The sequence below is a fragment of the Notolepis coatsorum genome, assembly GCF_963971535.1.
Source record: "Notolepis coatsorum genome assembly, chromosome: 9".
Classification (NCBI taxonomy): domain Eukaryota; kingdom Metazoa; phylum Chordata; class Actinopteri; order Aulopiformes; family Paralepididae; genus Notolepis; species Notolepis coatsorum.
In genome coordinates, this window is record NC_140173.1 from 113,415,597 (window position 1) to 113,433,912 (window position 18,316).

The window sequence follows — 18,316 nt, forward strand, 5'->3', positions numbered from 1 at the left end:
TTTATGCGGACCACTAGATTGTTATCAAGAACATTTGCGGACCACCTCGTATCATCATCATTAGGTGGCTTCTTCGTTCCAACCCATTCTGTCCCCACTTCTTCTCTCCAACTCTGTGACTCCGCCTCTCACTCCACTCCAATCACAGACGTCGTCTACCCAGCCTCTTCTTGGTCTTCCACTTCCTCTCTTTCCATCCACCTTCCCCATCACCACCTTCTTGAACATCTCCCCGCTGGATCCTCTCAGAACATGCCCACACAACTCCATCTTTCTCTTTTTCAACCTCTCCAGCAGCTGTCCTCCTTGCATATCCGCTCTTCTCAATACCTCCTCATTCTTGATCTTATCCTTCCATGTTATCTTCAGCATCTTCCTCAGCGTCCACATTTCAAAAGAGTCTATCATCCTCTTTGCCTCTTCATTCAGCGTCCATGCTTCTGCTCCATATGAAAAGACTGGCATAACATATGTATCCAAAATCCTGGTCTTCGTTTTCCAACTTATGTTTCTTCTCAATAATTCCTTTTTTTTTTTTTTTTTTTTTTATCCACTTTTTCTCCCATTTTTCTATTTTTCTCCCATCCCAATTTCGTATCATCCAATTCAACCCTCCCCTGTCACGAACGCTGTTTCTTGCCTCCCACAAGCCGGCTGCAATGTGGACTAAGTCATACATAGCACAAGTCCCCTCCGGTACTTGAGGTAACAGCAGTCGCATCTTTTCACCTGCGCAGCTCGATCTCTGTGTCGAGGAGTAACGCGTGGGAGGCTCACGCTGCCCCCGACACTTCCTGATTCTACTGCGCAGGCGCACCAACCGACCTGTAGGAGTCGCTTGTTCACAACGTTCGATCCCCACCCTTCAGTTTTCCCTCCCCGTAATACGGCCAATGTGTATTACTGCGGACGACCAGCTAAACTGAAAACAATGTGGAGAGCTGGATTCGAACACGCGAATCCTAGCGTCTCCACACTGGTGGCGAGTGCCTTGCCCACTACACCACCTAGCCGCCCTCTTCTCAATAATTCCTTATGGTTCCAGAATGCGCCCTTTGCAATTCCGGTTCTTCTCTTAATGTCCATGTTAGCCCTCCCACTTCACTGATCCAGCTTCCAAGGTACATGTACTCCTTCACTTGTTCAAGTTTTTCTCCATCCACCTGTATTTTACAAACAGTTCCTGGTGTTTTTTCAATGATCATTACTTTAGTTTTCTTTGTGTTTAGCGACATTCCATAGGTTTTGCATTCGACATTCAGCTTATTCATCATGTCCTGTAGATCTTCTTGACAGTTACAGACTATAGCAGTGTCATCCGCGTATCTTATGTTGGTGATGTTCTCTTCGCCAAGTTTTACTCCTTTCCCTCCTCTCAGACCTTTTTTCATCAGTGATTCACTGTACATATTAAAGAGTACAGGGGACAAGATGCATCTTTGTCTTACACCCTTCTCTACCGGGAAGTCTCTTGATTTCTCCTTTCCTATTCTAACATTGGCCTTCTTCCTCCAGTATAAGTTGGCAATTATTCTTCGGTCAGAAACTGGTATTTTGAATTCTTCCATTGTTCTCATCAATGTTGTATGTTCAACTCTGTCGAAGGCCTTCGTGAAATCGATGAAGCAAATATACAGCTTCTTCTGTTGGTCTATCGATTTTTCACCAATGATTCTGAGTTGGCAAACAGTAAAACATAAATAAATAAACAACTGACTTAAACCCAGTAATACATGAGACCCTCTTCTTGGACCAAGTAGGTTTCGTCGATAATCCAATGTACATTTACCCCCACCCGCCTACCCATCCCCCCCCACCCCACCCACCCAACCACCTCCAATGTACAGTCCCCCCCCCCCCCCCCACCCCACCTACCCAACCCCCCCCCCCCCCACCTCCTCCAATGTACAGTTTCTACATCAAATGTATATACCGGTACTCTCTTTTTTTCTTTTTTTTAACTCTTTGTATCACAAACGGTACTGTATTTGTAGATCTGGTATGTCGTAAATGTATAAATGTAGCAGTACTGTGTCTATCTGTATGTCATGTATCTTTGGAGTCAGTTGTGTTGTGTCATGTCTGTATGTATGCTTCTGTGCCTGTAGTGGGTGTAAGCCCAAGACAAATTTCCCAGCTCATGGGACAATAAAGTGACTCTTGGGTGACGCCGGTACGGTGGAAACAGGAAGTGTCTGGGGCAGTGTGAGCCTCCCACGCGTTACTCCTCGCCACAGATTTCGAGCTGTTGCGGTGAAAAGATGCGACAGGCTGCGTCCTCGTGTACCGGAGGGGGCACGTGATGCAAGGCTTCTATCCTCACTACAGCCGACCAGTGGGAGGCATATTCTAGCAACGTTCAAGACAGGGGAGGGTAGAATTGGAAATACGAAATTGGGATGGTAGAAAAATAGAAAATGGGGAGAAAAAGTGGATACAAAAAGAAAAAGTATCTTTTGATGGCGGACACAATGGTTATGTTTATGTCAGTTGAACAATCAAATAACATTTAGGCTCACAATTCTAGTGGCTCTCAACCTTTGTGATGCGTGACAGAATGGTGAATAATGATGATTTCTTTTTTTTAGGTTATTTCACTTGATTGTTGGAGAAAGGCTTTAGACTTAAAACATCCAACGTTTATAACTATGATGTATATATGTACACCCCCCCCTCCCAACCCAGGCTGACAACCACTGCCCAAGGATTACTGAAACCCATTCAAAAACATATTGTATTCTTTCAACATTAATGCATGAGGATGAATCTGAAACACAGTTCCTGAAAACCTTTTTTCTTTCTTAAACAACAGTGACATGTTTGTAGCAGTGGACCCTGCCACACGCCACCAGGGCTATCTGACAGAGACACAGGCAGAGATGATATAAACAGCATACCTTTATTGAAGATGTGGCAAGATGGTACAAACCAAGAGCAGCTGGAACACTGTCATGACAAAGGCTCTCCTCAGTGTGTGTGAGGACGGCTGATTTAACCTGTACACACCGATTACCTCAATGTGCAACAGGTGCACAGCCACACCTGCTCCCATTAGCTTGACCCAGGGCAGGTGTGGCTGCTTAAACCAGCCATCCACACACCACAATGTTGTTTCTCATCAATCTCTCTCTCCCAGTCACTCTAATGTCTCTCTCTCCTCAGGGAGGTGGCTGTGATGGCCCTGGCGGTGGCCTGCCTCAACCTGTTTGCCCAGAGTAACTGGACAGGTCCTCCTGTCTCCATCCATGTTCCAGACCTGCTGCCTGCTGCTCTGCTCACCTCCTTCTCCCAGGTGAGGAACCTCCTCTACCTCTTCAGTCTTTCTTCTTTGTTGGTGTGATGACATTTCAAGTTCAAGTTTCAAGTTTCTTTAATAGTTGTCATACAGAAGTACAGAATACTTTTATACAAAATGCTTCTTACTGTTTCGCTCCAGAGACTGTGTTAGACAAGATAAGTATGAAATAAAATAGTATAGCATGTAAAATAGAAGTAAAAATAGAGGTCACAGTGTTCAGTATAGACATATGTACAATGTTCGATGCAGAATAGAAGTAACTGAGTTACCATACAATATACTATGCAATGTACTAATATACAATACTATATAGTGCAGAGCAGAAATGGGATGATGTACAATTTACAGTAGGGTGTACGAGTTGTAGTGCAAATCCTTTACCAATAAATATAAAGTGTAAAGTGTGTTTAGGTGTTCTAAAGTGTGTAAAGTGGGTGCTGCAGTGAGTTGTTTGTTTAAAGTGAGTGTGTGGATGTGTGTGCTGTGTGCATTTGATGGTTGTTGCATAGTGTTTATTGTTCCTTGAGCAGCCTTATGGCCTGGGGAAGCTTCTTCTGAGTCTTTCTGTGCTCGCCTTAAGACTCCAGTATCGCTTGCCTGACCGCAGCAGTTCAAAGAGGCAGTTGTTCGGGTGGCTGGAGTCCTTGATGATTCTCTTAGCCTTCCCTCTGCACCGCTTGTTGTAAATGTTCTGGAGGGTGGGAAGCCCCCCTCCAATTGTGCGTTCGGCTGAACGTGTCACTCTTTGTAGTCTGCTACGGTCTTGTGCAGTGCTATTCCCAAACCAGGAGGTGATGTTGCCAGTCAGGATGCTCTCGATTGTACATGAGTAGAAGTTCCTAAGGATCTTCTGACTGACTTGGAACTTCCTTAGGCGCCTGAGGAAGTAGAGGCGTTGTCGTGCCTTCTTCACAACACTGTCAATGTGTGTGGTCCATGTCAAGTCCTCGGATATGTGGGCTCCGAGGTACTTGAAACTGTTCACTCTCTCAACCGGTGCCCCGTCGATGCTGAGGGGGCTGTAGTCCTTGACCCCGACCTCCTGAAGTCCACAATCATCTCTTTTGTTTTGCTGACACCACTGTGACAGATTCTCTACCTCTTCCAGGTAGGCCCTCTCGTCGTTGCCAGAGATCAGGCCCACCACTACTGTGTCATCAGCAAATTTGATGATTGTGTTGTTGTTCCGCTGTGCCACGCAGTCATGTGTGTACAGGGAGTAGAGGAGGGGGCTCAGAACACAGCCCTGGGGGGCCCCTATGTTGAGCGTGATGGATGAGGAGGTGCAGTTGCCTGCTCTTACCACCTGGGGTCTGCCCGTCAGGAAGTCCAAGACCCACTGGCAGAGGTCATAGTTCAAGCCCAGGTCCCTGAGCTTGGCTATGAGTTTGGAGGGGACTATGGTATTGAATGCTGAGCTGTAGTCAATGAACAGCATTCTCACATAGTTCCCCTGCCTCTTGTCCAGGTGTGATGCTGCTGTGTGCAGCACATGGGCTATGGCATCCTCCGTGGATCTGTTAGGGCGGTATGCAAATTGCAGGGGGTCCAGGTTGATGGGGAGGGAGGAACAGATGTAGCCCTTCACTAGCTTGATTGATTGAAAACTTTATTAACAGATTGCAGAATGGGTACAATACAGTACAGCTCAATACACACAATTGTTAAGGGGATGCAGACCAGAGAAAGACTTTCGTCTTGTTTACATCAGGGTCCCCCAGGTGCTTCTCAAAGCACTTCATGGCTATGGAGGTGAGGGCTACAGGGCGGTAGTCGTTGAGGCAAGCGGGCGTAGATTTTTTGGGTACAGGGATGATGGTGGACTTCTTCAGACAGGTGGGGATGACAGCCTGTTCTAAGGACAGGTTAAAGATGTCAAGCTTCGAATGCCAAATTCTTTTTCGAAGGTCAGCCCTAATATACACTGCTCAAACAAATAAAGGGAACAAATAATCATTACAATGTAACTCCAAGTCAATCACACTTCTGGGATATCACCCTGTCCGGTTAGGAAGCAACACTGATTGTTCCATTTGCACAACAGCAGGTGAAATTGATTCACAGACAACAGGTGGAAATGAGAGGCAATTTGCAAGACAACCCCTATAAAGGAATGGTTCTGCAGGTGGTGGCCACAGACCATTTCCCTGTCCTCATCGTTTCTGGCAGATTTTTGGTTACTTTTGCATGTTGCCAGTGCCCTCATCACTAGAGGTAGCATGAGGCGGTGTCTGCAACCCACAGAAGTTGCTCAGGTAGTGCAGCTCAGCCAGGATGGCACAAGTTTTGCTGTGTCTCCCAGGCAGCACAGTGTCAAGAACATCGAGGAGATACCAGGAGACAGGCCAGTACACCAGGATATGTGGAGGAGGCCGTAGGAGGACAACAACCCAGCAGCAGGATTGCTATCTGGTCCTTTTGTGCAAGGAGGAACAGGAGGAGCGCTGTCGGAGCTATACAAAACGACCTCCAGCAGGCCACTAATGTGCATGTTTCTGCTCAAACTGTGAGAAGCAGACTCCATGAGAGTGGTATGAGGGCACGACGTCCACAAGTGGGGCCTGTGCTCACAGCCCAACACTGTGCAGCCCAATTAGCATTTGCCAGAGAACACCAGGATTGGTAGAATCGCCATTGTCTCCCTGTGCTCTTCACGGATGAGAGCAGGTTTACACTGAGCACATGTGACAGAGTCTGGAGATGCCGTAGAGAACATTCTGCTGCCTGTAACATCCTCCAGCATGACCGGTTTGGCGGTGGGTCAGTGATGGTTTGGGAAAGCATATCCTTGGAGGGCCACACAGACCTCCATGTGCTAGCCAGAGGCACCATGACTGCCATTAGGTACCGGGATGAGATCCTCAGACCCATTGTCAGACCATATGCTGGTGCCCTGGGTTCCTTCTCATGCATGACTATGCTTGGCCGCATGTGGCTGGAGTGTGTCAGCAGTTCCTGCATGACGAAGGCATTGATGCTATGGACTGGCCTGCCCATTCCCCAGTACCTCTGGGACATCATGTCTCGTTCCATCCACCGACACCACGTCGCACCACAGACTGTCCAGGAGATGACGGATGCCCAGGAGCATACCCAGATGTTGTAGGGAGTGCATACAGGCACGTGGAGGCCACACACAATACTGAGCCTCATTTTGAATTGTCTTGAGGAATTTTCACAGAAGTTGGATCAGCCTGTGATCTGATTTTGCGTATGATTCTGAATTCAAACCTCCATGGCTTAATGATTTTGATTCTTTGATTCTTGTTATTTTGTTATCAACGCATTCCACTATGTAATGAATAAAGATTTTCAACTGGATCTAGACTAGGATGTGTTGTTTAAGTGTTCCCTTTATTCTTTTGAGCAGTGTATATATATATAATATATTGTGTGTATAAAAAACATTTTGATAGATGGAAATATATTATTTGATACTATAATTTTATTCCATTCCATTTTACTTAGATGTATTCTATTTTACCTAAAGATAAGATTTGGGCCACTTATTTGTCACCCAGAAATTGTTGAAATGGTCCAACTTGTCAAAACTTCAACGAGAGTCTGTCTGCTTTCTGGGCCGCTGAATGAATCGAAGACGACTTTGGGTGAGAATAACTAATTCAACATTCAAATCAAGATGTCTGCTTCCAGGCAGCAGACGGACTGTGTCTGAGTATGAAACATTTAATTCCATGACATGGCGTCACCCGAGGGAGCCGAAGTTCATCTCGCTACTCTGTGTCACAGATTGTCTTTCTACTTAGAATAATCGCCATTTGGCCACCCTTCACGCGGATGACGTGCGTGCGTGTGCCATGAACTAGACCTTTTAGATAGTCTCTTAACGCGGATAATCCATTTCACGACCATCAGTGCTTTGAAGACTCCTGAGGAGTTTAATTTGGAGTCGAGTAGCTATGATAAGGGTGGGTGTGTGAGAGACGCGGTGTGATGAACGATGTGAACAGGTGACCCCTTAGTGCCCTTTGCTCTGGGTAATGAGCCTGTATAGTCAACTGAATGATGACGGGAATAGAGAAAGAGAGGGGGCCCAATAATGAACCATCTCAGGGGTCCCAATTACGCAGGATGGACGAGATTGGTTTTCTCTCTGCGCTACAACGGCCATATCTGATTGGTGTGTCTCACCCCACTGCTAAGCCAACGGAGAGAGGGCTGGTTCTGCTGTCTAAGAATTTATTTTCCGAGCCGATGATTTATCTGCACTGTTGTGTATAAGGAGTCCCGGTCGTAAAATGCAGTTCCTCCATATATGTATGAACTAGTAGAAACCTCTCTTGTCAGCCAATCAATGGATACGCTTCTATCCGTAGTCCTCACTGTTTCACATTTCAAGAATCAACCACCGGCCCTGACGGAGGTCCTGCACCGCCTTCTGCACCCACTCCAGTCAGACACTTCAGTTATTACCATGTATTGTACGTTAAATGCAGAGAAACTCATTGTGCTTTAAAGGAACCGTCCAGCTTTGATCCACTATGCTCAGTGTGCAGAGAGAGAGAGAGACGGTGCAGTTTCTCGCGTTCTCTCTCAGAAGTGTGCTCCTATCCTAACCTCCCTCCATGCCCCCTTCTCTCTCTCGCTCTCTCTCAGCAGTTTGCTCCTAACCTCCCTCCACGTCTCTCTCTTTCTCTGACAGATGCTCTTTGCAGGAGCCTATACCTGCCACTAATCTAGGAAAACCCAGGGAGAAAGAAAATTAAATTAGTTTCACTTTAACAGTAGAGATAAGTTGGTCCCAATGCTCCATATCTGTCTCTCCCAGCCCCAGGCCCTGACCGACGCCATCCACACAAGTCTCCTCCTGGATGGGGAGTGTGTTTACAGCCTGGTGGCCAACCCATTCCTCCTCTTGCTGGCCCGCGTGCTGCTGTTCAACTGCTGCTCCAAGATGGACGGCCTACAGGTATGACCATGGGCTCTTACTGCTCTGTGTGTGTTTGTGTGTTAGGGCTGTCGGAATTCATTTCAATATTAGAATTGCATCTTTGACTACCAAACTACTAGGGGTGGAACAGTACGCATTCGAACCGTACACCGTTCGGCACGACCTCCACGGTTCGGGGCGTGTGTGTATTGTTCGGTTCAGGGGATGCGCAAAAAAAAATCTTTTGGCACGGAGGTGGGAGAGGTGACGCGCTGGCTGCTGGCAGCAGCAGCAGCAGGTGCTAGTCAGTTTGTGGAAATGGCAAGCGCAATATTAATCAATCTTCATTACGACTTTAAAAACATAGCATTAACATTATATAGGCCTACACACATCTTGCCATAACGTTAGCACGGTTTGTGACACATTTGCGAGCGATTAAACTATCTTAAACTATCTTAAATTATGGCTATGGGTCTAATACAACCGTCGCTTATCAATGACTTGCTTGCAGTCAACATGTACGAAACGGATTGTTTTTTTCATCAGTACATTTCCGTTTTATACCGTTTTGAATAAAAGTATAGTTTTGGAGATTTCTAGAAAGAAAAAATGCTTCCGCAGTAATAGCCATTTACTGGAATACACAAAACACGTTGTCATTTTCCGGCTGATTTATGAATAGTTTTCAAATAAACGCTAGATTATCGAGAGTTATTTGTGTTCTTATGCACGATACAAAAGCGGGCTGGAAATCATTTATTTGTGCCGCGCCTAACGCCACACACACACACGCACACGCACCATGTTACTGTCACTTACCAGCATGCTTGTAAATCTAAGTTACTTATTCACACACACACACACGCACACGCACACGCACACACACACACACAGACTGTCAAAACCATGGCTTTCTGCCTCCATGCTCACCACTCGGGTCTTGGCATTTTGATACATGAATTTTGCAGGCGAGTTTTCTCAGTGGAATATAGTCGAGTCAAGAGTGAGCATTGACTATGTGGTTGTGAATTATTGATTCACAACCACAGCCTTGTATACATGTACACACCCTGTTCACTCGTGTTATGACCAGGTGGGCTTAGCCATGAATATTTCACCTCCCTAATGGCATGCATAACATGCATACGCACAGCCTGGGTTGGAGAGATGGATTGTCGAGGGAGGTTCCAGGAATGCAAACAACTATTAGGTTTGTGTGTCTTCGTGTGTCTTCGTGTGAGCACATGATTTTCTTCCCTGTAATTTCCTATTGGATGAGGAAAGATCATTTGATACTTGTGAATACGAGTTACTCTCCATCAAAGCTGGAAACCAGAGAAGTCTGACTCGAATGGATAACGACCTGTTTCTGCTATCCAACCAGTTTACTCCACTTAAAAGGCTAACAGAGTTAGCTTCTACAGGCACGTCGACTGTCTGTCCGGCTATTTTGGAGCAGCCTGCAGTCGGTTACTCTGGAGCGAACTTCTCCAACTCGGTGAGAAAGAGACACATTTCCCCGACGTCCCCGGTATCCAGCAGGAAACGCCGTCGACTGCTGTCTCCAACTCTGGGACCTTTCCTGCTGGCCTCCAACTTTCCTCCCATCAGCACAACACACCTCTGGACACTGCTGATGGGACTGCCACCTCTGGACTGCCAGTGATGATGGCATCACCTGTGATGACTTGCGGCCGTCTTCCTGCGCAGGTGAATCGCATCCAAATGCTGCCCCAGCTGGTGTGGGTAACAGTCAGACTCTTCTTCATCCCAAACTCTCTGTTTACAAGGGGAGCTGCAGGAATGGTCAACCTGAAATTCTGATCATTGGCAACTCCATTGTCAGATTCTCTTAAATAAACTTAGATCGGGCGGCCGGGTAGCGCAGCGGACTAAGCGTCTGCCTACCACCGCAGAGACAGTGGGATCGAATCAAGCTGCGGTACCTCCGACTTGGTCGGCCGTCCATACTGACACAATTGGCAGTGTCAGCGGGTGGGAAAGCCGGCGGGGTGGGTCCTGGTCGTTGTAAACAGCGACTCCTACAGTTCGGTCGGGGCGCCTGCACAGTGAGGGAAGGATCTGGGGGAGGTAGTGTGACCTTCCACACGTTACACTCTCCCAGTGAGTCCGCGCTGCCAGGTGAAAAGACGCGGTGGGCTGGGTACACATGTGTCGGAGGAAGCATGCGATAGTCTCCGCCCTCCAAGACCGACGGTAGGGGGTAGAGTGCGCAACGACCAGGAAGGGGATTGGGAATTGGCATAACGACTAACATTGGGATGGGAGAGAAACTGAAAAAGGAGGTGGGAAAAGATGATTTTTTTTTAAAATAAATAAAAGATCTTTTCAACTTTCTTTGTCTGTATTAAAGATGATTTCCTCATACCTATCCAATAGGTCCCAAGTGGTAAAAATTTGCCATGTGACATCACCCCCTATATCCTGTGATATGAGAGTCCCCCAAGGAAGCATTTTTGGTCCATTACTCTTCATTTTATATATCAATGATCTTCCAATGGTATGTAATCATTCAAACTGTTTACTGTTTATGTCGACGACACTTATCTTTTTTTTTTTTTTTTTTTTTTTCTTTCCTCCGATTTTCTCCCATCCCAATGTTAGTCGTTATGCCAATTCCCAATCCCCTTCCTGGTCGCTGCGCACTTAACCCCCCACAGTCGGTCTGGGAGAGTGGAGGCTATCACGTGCTTCCTCCGACACACGTCTAGCCAATCAACCGCTTCTTTTCACCTGGCAGCGCAGACTCTCACTGAGAGGGTGTAACGTGTGGAAGGATCACACTACCCCCCTTAGATCCTATCCGCGCTGAGCAGGCGCCCCGACCGAACTGTAGGAGTCGCTGTTTACAACGACCCGGACCCACCCCGCCAGCTTTCCCACCCTCTAATACAGCCAATTGTATTAGTGTGAACGGCCAGCCAAGCTGGTGACAACGCCGGAGCTGTGAGCTGGATTCAAACAGACGAATCCAGCGTCTCCGGTGTTGGTGATGAACGCAATCTCCGCTACGCCACCTGACCGTCCTTATCTTTTTTTCTGATCCAAACCCTGACATTATAAATGCAAAACTATCTTCTGATCTTCACCTTCTCCACGACTGGCTGCAATCCAATCATCTAAGTGTTAACATTAAGAAACTGAATGTATGCGTTTCCGTTCCCCTAGAAAAAACATATCTGTCTAACCCCATACACTTTGCAAATCACACATTAACCATAACAGAAACCTACAAATACATTGGAGTAACTCTTGACACGCACATCACTTACAAACATCACATCAATAGCTTAGTCAAGAAGGCAAATCAAAAACTTTGTTTACAGCAAGATCAGACCATTTCTCACCCTCACTGTTTCAAACGCATATCTACATGCAGTTTTTCTTTCTACAATATCTTACTGTCTCCCAATCTGGTCCCTCACAACAAAGGAAATTATAGAACCCATAGCAAGACTGTACAATAGAGCTTATAAAATTCATGGTACATTTCGACCCTGGACTCACCACTGTACTGCACTCTCACACTCCTCTCCTACAACTTTTCAGAACTACACAAAAAATCTAGCCACTAAGTTCTATTTTATGCTCAGAAATAACTCTTCCCCAACACTCGCAGCTTTACTCCCAAGACACAATACAAGTCAAGAACGCATCACCAGATCAATCTCACATGCACTCATTCCAGTACCGGCTTACAAAGATAATTATGGACTAAGATCATTCTTCCACACAAACAACAAAATTTGGAACGAGATCCCATTCCACATCAGAGCGATAACCTCCATCTCACACTTCAAACAGGCCTACAAACATCTGATGCTAGAAAACACCTGTACTCACTGATCCGACTCTTCCCTATGTCTTAATCTTGTTGATACTGTCGTTTTGTATTGACTGCTATGAATGCATGTTTGTCCTTGCTGGCCACAACGACTATATGATTGTATGTAGTGCAACTAGGGCTGACCTTCAAAGCTTTTTTTGGCTGTCGAAGCTTCTGGGCCCAAGATTAGATTTTAATTCGAAGCTTCGACAATAATAATAAGAAAATATGTGGGGGGGGGGGGGGGATTGCTTCAGCGAGACAGACAATTAATGCGCCATACGGCATCACAGGCCGGAGAACGGACCCTCTTGCATGTCAAATGACAGGAGATTTCTTCGCTGAAAACGCAAATGGGCTTTTTACACGGTTCACCAGGACTCTGATTGGGGGGGGGGGTTGTACATGGCTCCAAGTTCTTTTTATCTTTTTTTCCCTGCCACTTTGAGTTTGGTACAGAGATGCAGGATGAAAAAGCAAGGGAGTTGGCTATTTTTAAGGCCTGGTCAGCACTCTGCATCAGCTCAATCTGCCGTATATACACGCTGATGTTTTATTGGCTGGAAAGGTGCAGAAGACCTGCTTGTTATTTATCTAGGTGTGCGTTTGTGTTTGACATGAGTGAACCTATTGCTTTTTATCCTGTGTACTGTAGGACATGTGTACTGTAGATATACTGTAGCTGTGTACCCTGTGTACTGTAGCCATCACTGTGTATCCTGTGTACTGTATGGCCTGTGTACTGAGAGCTGAACCTGTTTTTCAAACGATTCAACCTGACGAGCCCCCCCTACCCCACCCCCGCCCAGCCCACCCCCGCTGATCATCACCAGGCATGCAGTCGTGCACAAACGCGGTTAAACGCCGTTTAGGTATAGGTCACTGAGGCAGAAGTGCACGCGGATGTGCACGCGCGCACACAAAAATGCTTTCACAATAGTCACTGGACTCGTCGCGCCGGTCGGCACTTATCACCTAGACTTTGCATAATAATAGGATACCGATAGGCGATAGCATAACAACGGACTCCTCTCCTCCACTACCGCCTCTCCACCAGCGTCAATGAGTCCTCGGAGCAGCCGCCCAGCTCAGGTGGGGAGTCGCTGAAGGAAACTGTCCTTCTGCTTCTGTAAACTAACTCTAAGTTACATTGTTAATTTAGTTTGTATTTACTTTTCTAGTTTAAGTTAATTCAATTAAAGAAATTGTAACTACAATTACATTTAAAACATTTATGCATAATAATCATCTGTTCTGTGCGCAACCGAGGGACATGTATGCGCGTGCACGTGGCGTTTGGGCATTGCCCATATTACGACTGCACCACTGATCATCACTAACGACCAGGTCCGAAGGCAGCTCTCCAAAAGCAGCGTGAACAAAGCCAGAGGACCTGACAACACCAACCCCAGGGTGCTCAAGTCGTGCGCTGGACAACTGGCAGCACCATTCCAGCACCTTTTCAACCCCTCTCTGAGGCTGGAGAGGATGCCCCAGCTGTGGAAAACCTCCTGTATTGTCCCGGTACCCAAAAAGGGGCGCCAAAGTGCCTTCAATGAGTACAGGCCGGTTGCTCTGACGTCACACGTCATAAAGACCTTTGAGTGGCTGGTCCTGCAGCACCTCAAGCCCCTGGTGAGTGACTCCCTAGACCCCCTGCAGTTTGCTTACCAGGCAAACATTGGTGTGGAGGACGCCATCACCTACATGCTCCACAGGGCCTATACACACCTGGAGAGGCCATTCTCCAGCACATTTAACACCATCCAGCCACTGCGGCTAGAAGAGAAGCTCACTGGAATGCAGCTGGACCGGGGAATGGTGGCCTGGATCACAGACTACCTCACCAGCAGACCTCAGTACGTGAGACTTCAGGGCAGCCAATCAGAGGTGCTGGTGAGCAACACCAGCGCTCCCCAGGGTACCGTGCTGTTACCCTTTTTGTTTACCCTCTACACCACTACTTCCGCTACAACACAAGAACGTGCCACCTGCAGAAGTTCTCCGATGACTCCATCGTCAGCTACATTGTGGACGACGATGAGGCTGAATACAGGGCTCTGGTGGAGAGCTTCGTAGGGTGGTCGGACAGTAACCAGCTCCAACTCAACGTCGGCAAGACAAGGAGCTGGTGGTGGACTATCGGAGAGGTAGGAACGGTCCCCCTCCTCCCATAATCCTCGGAGGGGAGGACGTAGAGATGGTGGAGTCCTACAAGTTCCTTGGAGTTCACCTGAACAAAAAACTGGACTGGTCAGACACCACTGAGGCCCTCTACAGGAAGGGATAGAGTAGGCTGTTCTTCCTGAGGAGACAGGTCGTTCGACGTGTGCAACTGACTGCTGCTATCTTTCTACCAGTCGGTTGTAGCCAGAGTCTCTTTTTTTTGCTGTGGTGTGCTGGGGGGGGGGGGGCAACATCAACTCGAGGGACTCCAGCAAGCTGAACAAGCTGGTGAAGAAGGCTAGCTCAGTAGTGGGTGGTGAAGTGGATAACATAGAGGTGGTGGCTGAGAGGAGGATGAGGAAAAAGCTAGAAGCCATCCTGGAGAACCCCTCACCCCCTCTAGGAGGAGCTAGCCATGATGAAGAGCAAGTTCAGCCTAAGACTCATCCCCCCCCGACACACCACAAACCTCCTGGGCCAGTGGCTACAACAAAGGGCTCGGGCGACCGGTTCTGCTGCCAGAGCTATCACTGTCGCAACTCGAGACATGAGAACTAGAGACTCATCACCGTACCAACTATCTTGTTTCTTTGCACTAGAGACTCATATCACTGGACTCTCACCACTGGACTATCTTGTGTTTGTACTTTTTATATTACTATATTGTATTTGTATCTATACCTAACACATTGGGTGCCATGCCCCTTCCGGGAAGTGCATAGGCCTTGCCGCCCCTTAACAACATGTAAGCGCTCACCTTGTTTGTAGAGCTAAACCTACCTACCTACTTTTTGAGTAATTTCAGTTTCTTAACTTTGATGTTTGATAAAAAAAAGAAATCCCATAAGCAGTTTATGAAACTGCCATGGTTGTACTTAGTACTTCTTAGACTACTTGTACAAATTATATGAAATATTTTTACTGTGTACTTTTTGAGTAATTTGAGTTTCACAAGTCCTCAGAATCAGCATTTTCGACTAAGTTTGATGTGGGATAAAAAAAGATTTTCCCATAAGCAGTTTATGAAACTGCCATGGTTGTACTTAGTACTTCTTAGACTACTTGTACAAATTATATGAAATATTTTTACTGTGTACTTTTTGAGTAATTTGAGTTTCACAAGTCCTCAGAATCAGCATTTTCGACTAAGTTTGATGTGGGATAAAAAAATATTTTCCCATAAGCAGTTTATGAAACTTCCATGGTTGTACTTAGTACTTGGGTTTAGATTTGTCCTTTTTCCTTTTAATTAATATTTCTATTTCGAGGTCGATTCCATGCCGTATGAGTAAAATTTAAACATTTGGTTATTACTCTGGATATAAAATTAACATAGACAAAACAGAGGCACTGGCTATTGGGGGTAACATTTCTCAACAGGCCATATCCCTCTTCCCTTTTAAATGGCCATGTACTGGTATTAAATATTTAGGCATACCATAACACCCACATTTGACCAATTGTATAAAGCCAAGTACACGAGGCTTATCAATAAGATCAGAGAGGACGTGGATAGATGGACTGTTCTGCCTCTTTCCTTGATAGGGAGGGTGGAAATAATCAGAATGAACATACTCCCTAGACTACTGTATCCGTTTCTAATGCTGCCCATCCCAATTGATAACCACACTTTTACTAAATTTACTAAATCAATTACTCTCACGTTTAATATGGCAGGGGAAATTATCTAGAGTGCGTTTCAAAACATTACAGCTGGCCAAAACTGCTGACTGTTTGGCCATCCCTAACCTCAAATATTATTTTTGGGCTGCTGAACTTAGACCCTTGCACACCTGGATCACAGATGATTTGTCATCAAGATGGTTAAAAATGGAAAAAGACTTATCTACACAGAAACAACTTACTACCTTATTATTCTCTGGACATAAGATAAGGGAGGACTCGATAGGTGTATGGTCCAGATTTACGATACAAATATGGAGAGCGGTCCAGAAAGAGTTCAGTTTGCCTTTAACATCGGGCCTGACCTCAATTGGTTTCATTGGGGACTTTACACCATCAACTCTGGATGCAGGATTCAGTGGATGGAGGACAAAGGGTCTGAAATTTGTTTACCAATTTATTCACTCCGGCCAGCTTAAATCCTTCGAACAACTCAGAGTGGAGTTTAGCCTTCCTAGTACTCACTTTTTCAGATGTCTCCAATTAAGATTTTTTTTTGAAAACCAGGAAGATTGGGACAAAAGATTCGACACCCTTCTCCAATAGAACGCTTTATAGCTAATATACAAATTTATGCTTCAAAACAAAACATTCGTTCTAAATTATATCAAAACCTAATATCAATGAACCCCAACGACTCGCTATACATTAAGTTGAAGTGGGAGGCTGAGCTCCAACAGGAGATCTCACAAGAAGAGGAGTGGTTCGATGTTTGTACTGAAGCACATAAGGTGACTAATTCTAACTCCTGGAGAGAATATAAATGGAAGGTCATTAGTATGTTTTTCAAGACCCCCTTATTGACTGCTAAAGCAGGTACAACTCCCACAAGCCAATGCTGGAGGGGATGTGGTGAACAAATTAACCATACATTTTCTGGACATGCCCAAAATTATGTCACTTCTTTCTGGGATGATGTATTCAGGGATGTAAAAAAAAGTATTCGACATGGACATCCCACAAGATTTCAAAACTGCCATCCTCGGAGTCATAACGGAGGGCATTGAGGGAAGGAAAAGTGTATCTTCTTCAAATACTGTTAACTGCTGCCAAGAAAATTATCACAATTAATTGGTTGAAGCCCAGTCCCCCAACACATAACCAATGGCTAAACAAAGTTAAAGAAATTCAGGACATGGAGAGGATGACTCATCTGATCAGGTTGCAAGGTGAACAGTTCGATATAAAGTGGGCTTGTATAGAGCGTATAGGGCTATAAAGGCACTGCATTATATTTATTTTCATCTTATTAGTTTCTATCTTATTTCCCATTTGATTGTCATTTTCTTTAAAAAATGTGTTTGATTTATCTCACCAGTAATACTTACCAATGTACAGTTTTGCTTGTACAGTGTTCCCCACCCACCCCGCCTAACCAAACCCCCCCCACCGACTCCACCCCACCTACCCAACCTCCTCCAATGTACGTCTTTTTTACGTCAAATGTATATACTCTCTTTTCTGGACTCAAACAGTACTGTATTTTTTTATCTGCAAATTCTGGTGTACCTGTTTTTTTTTTTTTTTTTTATGTTTCCCCCACGCCCCTTCCCCAAGCATAGCAGTCTCGGTACAGACATGATGTTAAACGTGTTGTAAAGTATATCTGTACTGTCTTGATTTTGTGCTGAATAAAAAAATATGATGAACATTTCTATTTCACAATGGCATTGCAATTCTAAATGATTGAATCAATACAATAGTTTTAGCAAAAAGTCATGAACATGTAGTTGTGGAATTGTTTTTGATTATCTAGCACAAATGAACAGGGTTTGTAACTGACAATCTCTAAATATGCGTTCTATGCTACGTATACAGTACTGTATATTTGTATGTCATGTATGGCATGATAAATGTCATGATATATCTGTATGTTGTGTATGTCATAAATGTCATTATGAATTGAAAATGGGGGACCCTGATGTAAACTAGACGAAAGTCTTTCTCTAGTCTGCATCCCCTTAGCAATTGTGTGTATTGAGCCGTACTGTATTGTACCCATTCTGCAATCTTTTAATAAAATCTTCAATCAATCAATGGCCTGGGCGGCCAGAGCATAACTGTTCTAACAGCAATATATAATCCATTTCAGACAGAACGCACGCAATAATAAAAAAAGTTATGTTATAATAATAAATAATAATAATTATTATTATTGAAAAGTTCTGTATTTTTAAAGTCGTATTCTGGGGCAATTAACCAATGGTATGCTTTTTTATTTTTTATTTAATACATTTTTTGGGTACGATTTTCTTACATGGGTAAGAGTGCTCTCGACCACTCTTAGAATTTGGTCTTGCCTGAGAGAAAAGCAACAATAAGAAAACATTGCTGAATCCCAGGTAAGAACAAAATAAGAAGAAATGCTAGTTAAGAATGAAATCTGTTCTTATATAGCTTCATGCATTAGGCCCAATGATCCACGATG

The 18,316-nt window shown here is 45.2% G+C and overlaps 1 protein-coding gene across 1 annotated transcript in view; it reads left to right on the forward strand.

Annotated features, from left to right (window-relative positions):
- ttc27 (tetratricopeptide repeat domain 27) overlaps nt 1–18,316 on the forward strand; it is a 427,052-nt gene that overhangs the window by 53,053 nt on the left and 355,683 nt on the right. The window contains exons 3-4 of the mRNA XM_084322115.1: nt 3,163–3,292; nt 8,088–8,228. Of these exons, the coding sequence (XP_084178241.1) occupies nt 3,163–3,292; nt 8,088–8,228 (271 nt within the window). The remainder of the gene's footprint in view (nt 1–3,162; nt 3,293–8,087; nt 8,229–18,316) is intronic.